This window comes from Bubalus kerabau, chromosome 2, assembly GCF_029407905.1.
Source record: "Bubalus kerabau isolate K-KA32 ecotype Philippines breed swamp buffalo chromosome 2, PCC_UOA_SB_1v2, whole genome shotgun sequence".
Taxonomy (NCBI): domain Eukaryota; kingdom Metazoa; phylum Chordata; class Mammalia; order Artiodactyla; family Bovidae; genus Bubalus; species Bubalus kerabau.
Genome location: NC_073625.1, coordinates 130,058,942 through 130,075,249, shown reverse-complemented (window position 1 = coordinate 130,075,249; position 16,308 = coordinate 130,058,942). Strand labels below are relative to the sequence as shown.

At 43.3% G+C, this 16,308-nt stretch overlaps 1 protein-coding gene across 1 annotated transcript in view; it reads right to left on the bottom strand.

The window, feature by feature from the left end:
* Nucleotides 1-6,506: 6,506 nt before the first annotated feature.
* KLHL6 (kelch like family member 6) overlaps nucleotides 6,507-16,308 on the bottom strand; it is a 56,379-nt gene continuing 46,577 nt past the window's right edge. Inside the window, exons 5-7 of the mRNA XM_055568941.1 lie at nucleotides 12,109-12,311; nucleotides 10,895-11,108; nucleotides 6,507-9,652 (exon numbers count right to left, since the gene is read on the bottom strand). Coding sequence (XP_055424916.1) covers nucleotides 9,351-9,652; nucleotides 10,895-11,108; nucleotides 12,109-12,311 — 719 coding nt within the window. The 3' untranslated portion in view covers nucleotides 6,507-9,350. The remainder of the gene's footprint in view (nucleotides 9,653-10,894; nucleotides 11,109-12,108; nucleotides 12,312-16,308) is intronic.

Sequence of the window (16,308 nt, the reverse complement as noted above, 5' to 3'; positions counted from 1 at the left end):
CGCTCCAGGGCATCTTCCCAATCCAGGGACTGAACCTGGGTCTCCTGCACCGCACGCAGGTTCTTTACCACTGAGCAGATACATCTGTTAGTGAAGCCCTCACAGTTGTATACATTATGTCAAACTTATCAAACGGTACCTTTTAAGTATGTGCAGTTTATCATATGCCCATTTTACCTCAATAAGGCTTTTCATGATAATGCTATGATTTGGCATTGAAACCAAAATTATCTGTACAGAAAAGCAAGGAAACAGAGCAGTGGGACATAAATTTTATATTAGTGAAATAGATATTTATTAGAGGAAGAATGACCACAATCTCATATTTTGCAAAGCAAAAACAAGTGCTGTAGGACACGTGAGTAAATGATGCTATAATAGACCTTGTCACTAAGATGATGTGTAAAGGTCACCAATATTATGCTAAGGAATGGAGATGAAGGGTAGGCACATGGCCCAATTTCTGAGGATGGAGAAAAGAAATTTTAAAGCAGAGAAAGTTGGTGTGACTGGACTCATACAATATGAATGCCTATCATTAAGGCATGCTTCCATCTTTCCTTTGTTAGAGCCCCCTAAGATAAAGATTTGTCTCACAGTTTATACTGTCTTAGACTTGATGACTTTGAGATAGAACAGGCCGCAGTCCCTCTAAGAGCTCATTATGAGAGAAGTCTGGTAGAGAACTGGGGGGACAGAACAGAGTGATGGATCTTGGCCGTTCAGACCAGACCTTACTTTTTAAGGAAAATAAACCCTTGAGAGTCCTTGGCTCTGCCTCATCACCAAAATGTAAGTAAGGCACTTGTCATCTTTTGCCTCATGTGGAGCCTTTGAAAGTGCAGTCTTATCTCCTGTAGAGTCTGTTAGGGCTGGAGGACATCTCCAACCGCTCATTGTTGCTTTTTCTGTCAAAAATCTCTGGCCTTGCTCAGATCACACAGTGAGCTAGTAATATATTATTTCTAGATTTTTCAGTGACTGTAGAATTGTGAGATGCAGACCGAAAATGCTTAAATCCTAGAAGCATGGAGTTACATGGGCCCCTTGTCATAACTGCAGCAGTCGTGGGCAGAGCAGAAGCAGCACCAGCTGAAGAGACCGCAGGCAGTGTCCTGCCCTGATGCTGGGAAGGTACTCAACATCTGGGAGCCTCACCTCAGTTTTCTCATCCACGGAGTATCAATTTACCTCATAGAGCTCTTTGCAAGGACTAAACAAGAGAGTGCATGTCAGAGGCTGCAAGCTCAAATGCCTTTGGGGCCAATCAAGTCAGCGGAGTCTGGCCGAATGGAGAGCACAGCCCCTTTCTATTTATTGATTGATTTTTGGCTCTACTGGGTTTTTGTTGTGGTATTCAGGCTCTTCACTGCTGCGTGGGCTTTCTCTAGTTGCCACAACTGGGGGCTACTCTTCCTTGCAGTGTGGAGAATGCAATGGCAACCCACTCCAGTACTCTTGCCTGGAGAGTCCCAGGGAGGGGGTAGCCTGGTGGGCTGCCATCTATGGGGTCACACAGAGTCGACACGACTGAAGCAACTTAGCAGCAGCAGCAGCAGCTTCCTTGCAGTGAGCGGTCTTCTCATTGTGTGTGGCTTCTCCTCTTGCAGAGCACAGACTCTGGGAGGTGTGGGCTTCAGTAGTTGTAGCTCATGGGCTCTAGGGTATGGGCTCTGTAGTTGTGGCACATGGGTTTAGTTGCCCCGCAGCATGGTGGAATCTTAGTTCCTGGAAAGGATCGAACTCATGTTATCTGCACAGGCAGGTGGATTTTTTAATCACTAGACCACTCAACCCTTTTCTAAAGAGAAGTTTCCCTACTCTGTGCCGACCAGTTGTTATGTAGAAATATGGGCCCAATGTTGCCAGTTTTTAAAAATGTTGCACAGTCCAAAGAAAGATAAGTATGGTTTTTATTGTTTAAATTGTGATGTGTGAAATGTCCAGGAAGTGATCAATATGGTGTGGTAATAGTTGGGTGGCAGCTTCTCAGGAACCCCTTCCCCCACCCTATACATTATTCCTGGCAGGCGATGAAGTAGCAACATTCCTTGAGTGTTCATATGTGTGCTGGCTCCGTGCAAGGTGCCCTAGATGCAAAGACCGCAGAGAAACAGCCCCTATTGCAACCTTCCTTTGGAATCAGGGAAGTTGGTGACAATGCTGCAGCCTGGTCTAACCCACCATGTCTCCAGCCTTGGTTCCTAGTGAAGATTCCAACCGCCTTCTGGGATGACATATCCTCTAACATCATCCAGAAATAACACTGCTGCTGCTGCTGCTGCTAAGTCGCTTCAGTCGTGTCCGACTCTGTGCGACCCCATAGACGGAAGCCCACCAGGCTCCCCCATCCCTGAGATTCTCCAGGCAAGAACACTGGAGTAGGTTGCCATTTCCTTCTCCAATTCATGAAAGTGAAAAGTGAAAGGGAAATCGCTCAGTCATGTCTGACTCTTAGCGACCCCATGGACTGCAGCCTACCAGGCACCTCCATCCATGGGATTTTCCAATCAAGAGTACTGGAGTGGGGTGCCATTGCCTTCTCCAAGAAATAACACTGCTAGAACCTAATTTCTAGTTCCCATCTGAACTGCTCCACGTTTTACCTAGATTTTTTAAATGCCTTGTTGGTTTGCACTTAACCACTAAGGATTTTTATTTGTTTTATATTGCTCTGAATCTCAGTCCACATTATTTCAAGATATAAGAGGTTTTAGAAAATCATCTAGGCTTCCTATAGGTCACTGACTTTAAAGGTTCTGGCTTTCATCCTGCTTTACCACCCACCAATATCACCACTGATGGTCTCATTTTCACCAGATACCCATGTGTCTGAATGTTACTATTTCCATTTACACAGGGAATGTAGATAATTATCTGAGAGGCTCTCCCCAAAGCCCCCTGGGCTCATGTCACCAGGCAGTTGGGAAAGTCAGCCCCCAGCCCACCATGATGAGAGCACACAGGGCAGGGTCAGAAAGACCATGGATTTGGAGAAATCTCAACAGGGCTTCCCAGGTGGCGCAGCGGTAAAGAATTCGCCTGCCAATGCAGGAGACTCAGAGACATGAGTTCGATCCCTGGGTCGGCAAGATCCCCTGGAGAAGGAAATGGCAGAGAATCCTCATGGACAGAGGAGCCTGGAAGGCTACAGTCCATGGGGTCACAAAGAATCAGACACGACTGAGCACGCACACACACACTGAGCACATGCACACGCAACCGCAATGTTCCCTGGGTTCACAAAGGTTGCTTTCATTAGTCACTAACTACTAATTACCACTGTGAATGTAACAGACTTGAATTTGCAACAGCTTGGGTATGTAACATTTGTGAATCTGTGTCATTTCTGAACTTGTCTTATGCCTTACCATCTTCCTCTGATTACAGGCAAAGTTCTTACAGTGACCTTGAGAGCCCTTACCATCACTCAGAATTCACTCCAGTCACCAAGACCTTCTTACTGTCCTTTGAATACACTGAGCCTCCTACCTTAGGGCCCTTGCACTGGCTATTCCCTCTACCTGGAATATGCTTCCCCAGATACTCTTTTCACTCAAGTTACTTTCTCAGAAAGAGCATCTATTCACCGTGTTTAAAGTATCATGCCTACCTTGTTGTTGTTGGTTAGTCTCTAAGTCATGTTCAACTCTTTGCGACCCCAAGGACTGCAGCATGGCCAGATTTCCCTGTCCATCACTATTTCCTGGAGTTTGCTCAAATTCATGTCCATTGAATCAGCGATGTTATCTAACCATGCATACCCCGAACCCTGCTTTACTCCTTTTCAAGCATCTATTATTCCTTGACATTGTATTATATGCTTGTTTGTTTTTGTAACATTCTCAACTGGAATGTTAGCTCATGAGAGCAGGGACTTTTGTTCGTGGATGCGGAGCCCTGGTACCTAGAATCCTGTCTGGCACAAATTAAGTACTCAGTCAATATTTGTTGCACCGTTTCACAAAGACTCACTCCTTACTAACGTCTAAGTCTCAGCCAGAACAATGTGTAATGTATTGTTTTTCTTTCAGGCTTCTATAGTGACCTTTTCTGGGAATGTAACATTCTACTAGGATGCAGTTTGATAACTAAAAATCCAGCATTTCTACCTAGACAAATTTGTCACTGTCCCCAAACTATTTATGACTCTGTCCATATTTCTGGGAAATTACTCAATAAATGCTCCTATTACTTTTTTTATTGTGAAAGAATAGAATTTCACCCACAAAAATTCTGTTTGTCTAAGGTCAGACTCATGGGTTTCTTTGTGAAATCAGATTTTTCCCTCTGGTTTCTGCTGCAAGTGTTAAACCAAGGTTTGCAACCTCCATTCCCCTCGCCCCTGCTCTGTCTTTGCCCAGGCCTGCACCCTCCACCCTTGTATTTTTCAAGTGTGACTTGGTGTGACTTGTGACCCACTGGGCAGACTATCAGGGATGGGGCATGCATGGCTATCAAGGTCATGAGTGTCATTCAGGAATCAATAACAAAGGAGAAAGCTGAGCAGGTAAGAAGAAAAGGAAAATCCCCAGGTGTCAGAAACAAATGTGGGAGTGAAAACCAGAGTGATTAGTAATCAGGCAGCCTGGGCAGCCTGGGGGTGGGCAAGACCTGACCCAAATTAGTCCCCATCACCAAGAGTCTTGAATGTGACAGCATACAGAAAGAGAAAATGTGGCATGAACCCACTGGAAGAGGGGATGGGGACTGAGATCTTTCATAAAGGCCACATCTCCAGTGAAAAGGAGGCTGGTCCATCGGAGGTCACACACCAGCAGAGCGCCAGGAGCAGAAAGACAAGGCAAGGAGAGCTGGGCAGATGCCAGGCCCTGGCCACGCTGCCCAGGCATCAGATTACCAATTAGATCCAGTAGAAAAATTGGAGGGTTCGGCGGTGAAGTTATGGTCAAAACCCCATTTTGACTCTCACCTGGTGAACTGCCTCTTGGATCCATGGCCCAGGATTGACTCCAGAACACGTATAACCCGTGGACTGGGACTGTGTTTCCCAAGGTTTTCCACTCAGAATCCATAAGACTGAGAAGTGAGAACTTCTGTCTCTAAGGAGGCCCAGAAAGAATGGTCTAATGCCATTCGTGTGGCTGCACATTTCTTTAAAGCCCCAGGTTTTCCTTTCCGATTGCATAGCATCTTTGTATTGAAATCCAAAAGCAACTAAATGATGACAAGTTTTCCAGTGCTCGAGAGTCACAGCTCTCTGGTTCATATTCCCAGTTTCACGTGCTCATTTTTGAGAGGCACAAAGGTTGGTTAAGGCTTCAGAGACTACACAGAGATGTTGGTGGAGGCAGGGCTGAGACGTTAGACCAGAAACCAGAAACCTAGAGGGAGGCCTCCTGCAGGAAGGCTAAAAGTCGGACAGGATGAGAGTCACACAGTTCGTAAACTCACAAAGATTGGTAAACACTGGCTCCCAGAGGCAAAGAGGCACCAAGGAGGGAAAAGCTGTCTACTGTTCCCATTCTGTAAACCAAATCTGATTAAAATTAGCATGTGAGTTTATCTAAGCCCCCTGGAATCAACTGAAACATTTCAAATTTCCCCTTCTAAATTAATTTCTATTCAGATACCACTGATTCATATCAACCAAAAAAAGAAAAAATTCAGCTAGTAATTGTATATAAAGTATTCTTATTTACTCCATTAATACTCCATACATACTGAATAAATAAAAACTTTATTTGATTTTTACCCATAAATGGTATCTTTAGTTTGATCACTTAAAAAAATACAACTTCATGTAACCAAAATGCTTGAAGGATTTGGTTAACTAAGGATTTTGTTAATATTTTTATCTAAAAATATGAAAATCTGACCTGTCAAAATTTGTTTTGTAGTAGCCATGTTTGAGATATTTACAGATTTCCATGAAAGTTGACTCCTCAAATGAGGAGATCTCATACAACACCCAGATCAGATACTAAGGAGAAAAAGGCTTTTGCAACCCAAGAAATTCCAGTGGTGTTTACCCACTTTGAAAATTTTACTGAGTATTTCTCTTTTTCAAAATCAAGTAGGATAAGTAAATAACAACAGTACCTCAAGGACTTTCATAAATAGCAAAGCTCTATTTTCACAGCTATAAGCAAATATTTGCACTTCCCTGAGAGCACAGCTTCTTTGAGTTCAAGAGCTCTGTGTGGGTGGGTGGGTGGGTATTTCCTGAGGCCAATGCATGTAGAATGTGATGAAAGCTAAGAAGAGAATATTTATCTGTTGATGTTTGGGTGAGCTTAGCTCCCTACCCATTTCAGATCAGCCTTGGCAACTGGGGCCCTTGAACCTCCCTGACAGATTCCACCTCATCAGAGCCTCTGGGCCTCTCTCTCTTGGTCCAGCAAAACAAGAGACCTAGCCAAGCAGCCCAGAGGCCCCACAGCAAACAGGTCTTACTGCTAGTCCTGCTCTAATTTTGCCTCACTTCTAAGAAGTGGGTTCCTTATGCTCCTCTCCCCCTTCTTGAGAATGGAGTCATGCTCCCCAACTCCAGGGCCCCTGGCATCATTTTCTAGACTTGTGTCCAAACCTGACTTCCCCCTCCTCCTATCTCCTCCTACCTCCTCCTCTTCCTTCCAGTCAAGGGTTTTCTATCCACTCATGGGACCTGACTCAAGATCCAGTAGGCTGTGCCAGGACATTCTGCCTGAGTCCTAGGGCCCTGTGTCTCTGACTCACCTGGCACCAACCTGCCTTGTCCCCCTGCTGGCAGTATGGCTTATGACAGTTAACTTCTGTAAACTAGGTTTTTGTTTTTTCATCTAAGAACGGAAATTAGAATTTAAGAGCTTCCATCCCTAGCTAGGGCCTAGAAATTTAAATCCTGATGATATAGAGTTCCCCCAAAATGACTTGAACTTTTTTTATATGCCTAAAAGTTACAGACTGACAGCTTCAAGTGTGGAAATCTGGATCTTCTTAGTAGGTGTATCTGTCTGCAACCCATTATTGACAGCCAGGTTTATAACACAGAGATCCTAAGTCCTCAATTTCCCAGCATAAGGTTGACCTGTTGAAAATCTGGGCTCAAAATTTTCCAATTGCTCTCATCAAAGGACAGTCAGGACAAGGAACACATTCTTTCTGAGGGGAGGCTCTCTGTGTTGCCAATGATGCTGTCATTGAACTTCTGTGAAATTTCTTTCCTGAAATTGTCTTTGAAATACGACTGATTCCTCCCAGAGCTCATATGTGGTTTCTGAAGGTAATCCCAAGGAAAGACAAACATGTAAACAATGGCTGTATCATTGATCTAAGAGCACTGCTTCCCAAGGAGATCACGTGGATGGGCAAGAAAGACCTGAATGCAACCTCATAATTTCATGTACATCTCCTTTTCTCTAGCTTGATGAAAAGAGAATTATAATATTGACAAGTGGCCCATTTACCTGCTTGTTGAATGTTTCTAGGGTGGAAATTTGTCTTGCTTTTTGGAGTCCCCAGGGCTTGCCAAACATAACAATTTCCAGGAATGTTTGCTGAATTGAAGTAGTTTAAATTGTTTCAGTTGAGAGCTTCATTAAGGTTATCAGTATTCATGGGTAAATGAGGTATGTGTTCTAAATTTCCACAAATATGTTTGTATTTTCCCACCTCAATTTTCACAGCAGGGAACTAAAGTGTCACACCTGACTCTAAGACACAGAGCTTCTCAAACATCAACATGCATTTATATTTATCCTCAATGATCTATGCATAAATAGAATTTTCAGTTGTTATTTTCCAAGTCTGTTTTATCTGCTTTGAGCTGTAGCTTCTTCTAACCAAACTTTTCTATGAAAGTTAAATTCATTATCAACTCTAATACCTCTATCTTCCCAAACTGCTGAGATGTACAAGCACAAAATGGCACATCTGACATGAAATAAAACTCTATAAAGAGATTTGAAATCATATGATGAAAATAAAGGACATTAGGTAATGCAGTTACTATGTTGTTACCATTATTGTTGCTTTTTAAGTACAGCATCTGAAATAGGATATCTTAATCTGTTTCCCCAACTCGGGGATTAGAATGAATTTCCAGTGAGCTCATTTGAAAGCTCTATCTCTGAGAGTAAAGAACAGACTCTGTTCTTTAAGTCAAAACTGCACAAAAAAAAAAAACAAACCTGCGCCAACCTGATCCAAAAACCAAATAGGAGGGATTAAAAGGATTCTAAAAATGAAGCTGCCAGGCAGGTGGAGTCACAGGGACATGGACCCAAATCACTGTCTAAAAATTAGAATATATACTGTCAAGAAGAGCCAGTCCTTCCTCAGCGGCCAGCAATGTAAGGATGTTTACATAAAACAAACAAACAAGATACAAAACAGTATTCTGAGTCTCTGGAAAAACCTTTTCAACATTGTAATACAACTGTTGAACATTAAAAGGCTAGGGCACTGGGCTGTGCTGAAGATACAATTCTGTCCGGCAGTGACAGTTCCAGGCTACGATGGGCCTCCTGTGATCATAAAAGATAGAGGTTTTTGATGAGGAAGACAAAAGTTTTTCACATGTTCCAGAGCAAACAGGTCTTCCCAGACCCATCTCCCCAGAACTGTCAGATGGAACAACCTATGATACACTCTTGACAACAGGCCCAAGGTTACCACACCAAAGATCCCATGTGGTTTAAATATAAAGAAAAGAAGAAGAAAGAAAAAAAAAAAAAACAAAAAAAAACACCTTTATTTCCCGGCCTTGCTGAGTGAATCCTCCAGCTAACCTGTCAGACCAAAAGATGAGTTGTTTTGCTTTGTGTTTTCCTGCTCTGAGATAGACGGCCAGACAGAACCTACGCTGACTTCGAGATGGAAAGACCTGGGTTTAAACTCCTGGTTTAGCTACTTAGAATCTGACTGACCTAGGGCAATTACTTAGCCTCTCTTAAGCTCGGTTTCCTCACCTGTCAAATGGGAGTTTCAATATCCAGTAATCAGGTCATTAGGACAGTAAAAAGCATTGGTGTACAAAAGCGCCTGGTATAGAACCTGGCAGGGGACAGGTCTGTCTTGCATATTAAGTGAAGTCGCTCAGTCGTGTCCGACTCTTTGCAACCCCATGGACCAGGCTCCTCGGTCCATGGAATTTTCCAGGCAAGAGTACTAGAATGGGTTGCCATTTCCTTCTCCATGTTAAGTATTACTCTTCTTTCCTCCTGAGGTAGGTCTCGCAAACATTCCTGGCTGGTCTCAAGTGTCCCAAAGCTGTGACTTCCGAGGAGCCCCCAGGGAGAGCCGCGGTGAGCCCCAAGTCCAGTTCCGCTGGTGTCCGAAGTAGGATCGAAGGGCAGGGCTGAGGGAGGCGGGCTCCCCGCGTGACTCCGCCCTCCGCGCACCCGGGGTCAGACCGACACGGCTCCAGGCACGATCCTCCGAATATGGGTATACGATTTCCTGATAGTGACGCTGCCGTGGTGGGACACTCCCCGGGGCAGGACGCATTCCTCCGTCAGTTTCTGGGCCTCGGGATCCCAGCACAGCACCGTGGCGATGACCTCGTTCTTCTCGTCCCGCCCCCCAGTGATGTAGAGCCTGTTGTTGCAGGGCGCGATGCCGCAGCTGGCCCTCTCGTGGCTGAGCTGGGTCACCAGGCACCAGCTGTCCTCCAGGGGGCTGTAGGCGTACAGCGCTCTCATGGCCCCTCCTGAAGAGGAAACATCGTGAACATGTCACTGTTTTTCTGGTTTTCTTACCCATTAACTACTAAACTACTACTGGTTAGGTCAAGTCTACCACCTTGCCAAAAGAAAGAGCAAATTCATGGCTCTCAAGAAAGCCAAAATGGTTAACTAGGAGCGGGAAGTCTCATGCTGGAAATAGTTCACAGCCCTTGAAACTGCAGCCGGGTGCTAATCAGGTTCTAAAGGACGCCTGACTTCCCGTGACTGCTAACATGTACCCTAAGACTGCTTCCTGGAGGAAATACCAGGTGGTGCATCAGGCAGGCCTGGCTCATAAACCCGGCTCTGCCACTTTGGGATCTGTAACCAGGAACACCAAGACCATGGTGGTTATTAGAAAACAGAGAGATCAGGCACATTAAGCACCTGGCGGAAAGCCTGGTACACAGAAGTCTTGTACTGATATACATGACAGTGACTGAAAGTGGGGGCATCTCTAAACTGAGCATGACAGGGAACACCAGCTCTGGTAACCCATCGAGATCAGACCTTTGAGGCAGAGTCATGAGTCTGACCAGTAAAAACACAGGAAACCTGAAGCAAAGGAGAAAAGGGATTTTTGCCTTAATCTGTTCCCATATTTTGCATTCAGGAAGATTTCTGTGGTTAGCACTTACTTGCTGAAGTTATTTATTTTTGGTATTTCCTTAATCAGTGGTTCTCAACCCTGGCTGTACTTTAAAACCACCTGCACGTTAAAAACACCTGGTACTGTGGCCAGTATCCTCCTCATTCTGATATTATTGGTCTGGACAAGCCCCAGGTACCCATGTTTTTGTAAAAAAAACTCCATAATGAGTAGTCAGGGTTGAGATTTATCATCCTTAACAATTACATGCCCACTGTGGTCTGGCTGGTCAGGCTCTCCTTCCTGCTAAATGGAACCTTTCAGAGCCCTCAAAGCAAGTGGGAGAATAAAATTCCCATGAATACAAGGTAAGAAATAATGGTAGCTGCCATTTACTGGGCACTTATACTGTGCATATTCAATTTCTGTGCAATTGCTAATGCTTACAACACACTTTGTTCCCATAGCAACTTCTGGCTTCCCCTTACCAGGGCCCCATTGTCTATCTGCTCTGCGTCTACTAAATGTGGGCTATTTCTGTCTCCAGGACTGAAAGATAAATTCCACCAAGGCCTGGACCAATCGCATCTTCTTTTCCTTTTGAACCCCACCCACATCATGCCATTTGTTCACTTACCAACTACATAGATACGGTCCCGGAAACTCACTGCATTGATGCATTTAGCCTCTACTGGCATGGCCGACTTTAAATTCCATTTATTGGTTGAAGGATCATAACACTGAGTCTTGTCCGTCGCCAGTTTCCCGTTGGGCCCTCCCCCAATCACATAAAGCTTCTTCTTATGACTGGTAGCTGCGAAGGAACTGACGTGGATAAGGAGGGGCGCAGCCTGCAGGGGCACAGGGGCACCAGGAGAAGCTCTCAGTCACACTGCCCAGATTGTTGCAGTGGTTCACAGGACACAGGCCAGGAGTCAGGGAACACAAGGCCGGGCATCCTTAGCCTAAAATCACAAGGCCTGTGGGCTTGACTCCCTTGAGATACAGAGAAGATCAAAGCATACATTTCCCACCCTCCCTCCTGGCTCTGGTTTCTAGTCTATTTCTCCCAGAGTCCAGCTCTCAGGGGAGGTGGGGTGTAGACAGCAATAAGTGTATACGAGATGAAACCAGTCAATGTTGGAGGAGATTGCTTTCTCAAAAATGTATATTCATATTTATTCATGTGCTCCTTCATTCAAAAAATATTTACTGAGTGCCTACTATGTCCCAGGCATTGTCCTTAGCACTTATAGTTAGGAAGAATTGCTGGTATAAGGGTTCCAGGTGTTATCTATAGGCAGATCTCCAGAGCTGGTTCATTTTGCATAATTGAAACTTTATGCCCATTGATGAACAAAGCTTTGCCTTTTCTTGTGTATGATATGTACCTGAGATTGTATTGCTAAAGTCTTATATGAAGACATACACATGGTTCATCGTTATAGGCACATGAATAAGGGCTGACTCTTAAATACTACCAAATGACTCTGGGTTTCAACAGTGTAGTCAAGGGATCCCTGTGTGCCCCGTGTGGAGAAGTCAAGGGCAGATGGTGTCCTAGGAGACAGAGATTCTAGACCAAGACATGCAGACCAAGATAGGATCAAGCCTGTACTCCACATCTGAGGTACTGGCCAGGATAGGACAGGTACCCACACAGAGTTCCCCCACCGGGAAGAAAGTCATTTCTGTGACCTGACCAGAAATGCTGAATCGATGGTACCACCAAAAATATTCTCAGTGGGAGGAGAAAGATCAGAAAGCCATATACCTATGTTGGCAGATAGCTTATTTTTTTTTTAAGTTTTGAAGCAACCATACAGAGTCACTCATAGAAATGATCTATACCTCTGACCAGCAGTTGTGGAACGGGTCGTAGGTCTCCACGTTGTTGATTCTCTGCAAGCCGTCGAAACCTCCGAGCACATAGACCTTGCCCCCCAGCACCACCATCTTGTGTCTCCAGCGGCCTATGTTCAAATACTCAATTTGAATCCATTTGTTTATTGAAGAATTATATTTCCAAACATCGTGCTGTGTTTCTTTACCACCTGAAAGACATATACAGCATTTAAGAAACCACCGGATGTATAACAAGTACAGCTTCTCCCACAATTTCCCACAAGCCTGTAAGTGTTGCCTCCCCAAACCAACACCAACCCCCACTCCACCCCGCCAGGCAAAAAAATTCATGAAGATGTGTGTGGTGTGGTTGGGGAGACAGAGCCAACACAGGGAAACAGGGAGACACAGTGTAAGGCTGTCATGTGTCACCTCTGTGCTGCGAGAGTTCGGAGAAGAGGCTACATGAGCTAAGTCTAGAGAAGGTTCAGGGAAGTGGTACCCAGGTCTGCCTAGGCGAGTGGGCGCCAGCAGGAGCCTGCACTCAGTGTCTGTATGGCCGAAGAGCAAGAGGTCAGGCAGGACAGGTGAGGTTGGACGATTGTGGGTGGGAATAGTAGGGCCTTATGTGCTCAGTCACTCAGTCATATCTGACTCTTTGCGACCCCATGGACTGCAGCCCACCAGGCTCCTCTGTCCATGGGATTCTCCAGGCAAGCGTCCTAGAGTGGGTTACCATTTCCTACTCCAGGGGACTTCCCAACCCAAGGAGCTAACCCATGTCTCTTGCATCTCCAGCATCGCAAATGGATTCTTTACCACTGAGCCACCTGGAAAGCCCGGTACGGCCTTGACCAGCATCAAAATAGAAAGCAGCTGAAGTTCTATGTTTGCTTATTTATTAATATTTAAACAAATGCAAGCCTGGAGAAATCACCACAAAATCTTAGAAAATTCTTTGGTTCATATCTCTGATCTATATAAAAACATAAGTGAGGTTTGTCCTACTTTGAAATTATCTCTGTTGGAACTGAATGAGATGCTCACAATAGAGTGATGAGCTGGTAAAAAAAAATTTCAAAACAACTCAATAAACAGAAAATACAGATTTCAGTTAGGGAGAGAGACCAAGACAAAGGAGAACTGACTTTTTTGGTGACTTTAATAAAATATTTTAATGACTTTGTATTTCCTTTTCCCCATCAGCACAGAGTACTGCTAATAATACTTAAAAGATGTAGTTTTCAGACTTTCAACTGTGCACTAGTGTGGAATTGAGTATCACTGGTGGCGCTCTGTGTCATGAGTGTTTCTCAAGGGTGGAGCCCCGAGGTGGGATTCCTAGGTCAGGGGCGTGCCCACCTTAATTTTCATAGGTGCTGCCAAAGAGCCTTTAAAGCTGTCCTGGTTGACCTTTCCTCATACCCCACCCACAGCAGATATCAGGAGGGTTTTTTTGGTTGGTTTGTTTGCTTTACATCCTGATAGAGAAAAATGATGTAATAGTTTGGTTTTTCCCTGCTACTAGGGAGATTGAGCTTCTTCCTCTTCTGTGAGTTTTTTGTTCATATATTTTAACCATTCTTGGGGAGTGGGATTGTGCACCTTTTAGAGTTCTCTATTCAAAACACTGTGATAGTGATCCCATTCAGGTAGTATCCAAAATTATAAAATACTATACACTTTCAAAGAAATGTATGCAAACATTATTAAAAGGAGGAGAAAACCTACAATTTTTACTTCAGGATGTAAAAGAAGATCTGATTAACTGGGCAGGCATATCGTGTTACACAGATGAGAAGACAAGTTATTGCAAAGATGTCAGTCCTCCCCAAGTTAACCTCTATGTTGGGTGTCTTCAGGGCTTTTCATGGATTTCAGCACGTGAAGTGACCATTCTAAACTTCATTTGGAAGAGTAGATTTGGGAACATTTCTAAGAAACATTTGAAAAAGAAGGAGTGAGAGAGCTTTCCCTGGCAAATATCAAAATAAATAAATATCAAAATACCAAAAAGCTATGATAATACAAATAATGTGCTACCAGCGTAAGATGAGACAAACTGATCAATTAAAAGCAAGGTACAGAAACAGACTAAAAGATATAGAGATTATGAAAAATGGCTATTTGTTTAGAGAAAAATTAAGTTAGATCCCTATTTCACATTACACTTAAAATTGAAGTGTAAATGCTATAGAAATAACTGGAGAATATATGATAGAAGATGTTATCTTCTTGGGGGTGGTGAGGGGCTTTCTAAGCATGACAAGAAACCTAGAATCATATAGAAAAGAAAGTTACTATTTAAAATATAAAAAGTTAAAAGACAATCACTATCTGAGAGAAAGTATTTACAATACAAATAGCTTCCCTGGTGGCTCAGACGACAAAGAATCTGCCTGCAATGCAGGAGACCCAGGTTTGATTGATCCCTGGGTTGGGAAGATCCCCTGGAGAAGGGAATGGCAAACCACTCCAGTATTCTTGAAATCCCATAGACAGAGGAGCCTTGTGGGCCACAGACCATGGAGTTGCAAAGAGTCAGACACGGCTGAGTGATTAACACAATAAGAACTCCAAAAATTAATAAGAAAGAGACAACCAACCAATAGAAGAACAAAGGATAGGACCAGCTCATTTTTTAAAAATATACATTTAATTAATAAATAGATGAAAATATATTCAATCTCACTAACTTAGAGTGTAAATTTAAACATTCAAGTCCATTAAAATGTAATTGATAATAAAAAATGTTAACAAGGATGTAGAAAATTGGCACTGTCACTCATTGGTTGAACTGTAAATTGGTACAAACTTTCTGGAAGACAATTTAAAAATATCTACAAAAATTCTAAATTTACACATCTTATGACCACTTCCAGGAATCTTTCCATATAGCAGCACAAGTTCATAAATATATATATGAAAATGTCTGTTGTGGCCTTTTTTTCAGGGGGGAAATAGACATTGAAAAAAATTATGGTTCATTCATTCAACAGACAGCCCTGAAACTGGTAAAAGAGCAACATTAACAATCCTCACAGTGATGATAATGATGAGTAATACTATTGAGCTCTCACCCTGTGCTTGCGATTGTGCTGTACTTTATGTGTATTATACACTCAACACATACAGTAGATCATGTAATGATGTCTAGAATAGATCATTAATTGAGTACAAGTTTCTGTTGATTTAGTATAACAAGCATGCTTTTGTGTATTGCTTGTATCATTTTTTAAAAGACAACAACAAATTGAAGACAGAGAAAAGAAAAGTTGTAGAATAAAATAACATGTATTGTATATGTGGCAAAGACTGACCATGACTACCAGACCTGTCTTTTCCTCCTGAGCACATAGCTAAACTACATTTCCCAGCCCCACATCATGGAGGTGCAGGGAGGGCATGTGGCTGGTTCTTGCCAATAGAATGTGAGCAGAACTGATGCCTCGTGTCCAGGCTGAGGCTGTTGTGAGCAGGTGTGCCTTCTCAACTTGTTCAGTTCCTTTCTCTTCCCAAAATGCATCAAGCTTTAATTTCAGGTCACTTGTGGAAACAGCTGCATCATGAGATGGAAGGAGCCTAGGTCCCTGAAGAACCGAGTGGAGCAGGTGCTCTTCCTCACCCCCACGCACTACTGTGGTAATTCACTGAGATTTAGAATTTGTTGCCGCAGCTAGCATTACTTACTCTAAGACAATACAAAACCATTTTTGTAAAAAAAAAAAAAAGTAAAAATGTAGGATTGTAATGGAGCAGAGAAACTGCCATGTTTTACTTTATACTCCTTGTATTGCTTAAATCTTCTAAAACAATTTAAAATATTTCTATAAGATAAAAGAAAGCTGAAATCTAATCTATGGTATTAATGTATTCAAGGAAGAACTGACCTGCCCTTTATTCTGAAGGAGGCCAGCTCTGGGAATAAGCTCTTCCCTAAACAACTTTAGACTAGAGAAAACCTCCAAAAAAGGGATTGGGATGTTTGTCTCTTCCATTGGCACCTCAAGAAGAGCTAGGTGGCTTTTGATGTCATGGGAGAGCATGAGACTGAGACAACATGGATTGGAATGTGTGACTTGGGGTAAGTTCTATACTTTCTGAGCCTGTTTTCTCCATTTGTAACCTGGAGATTAAAATCACCTACCATATGGAGTTGAAGTGAGAAGCAAATAATTAAATGCTACCGAAGTGTAATTTTATTTA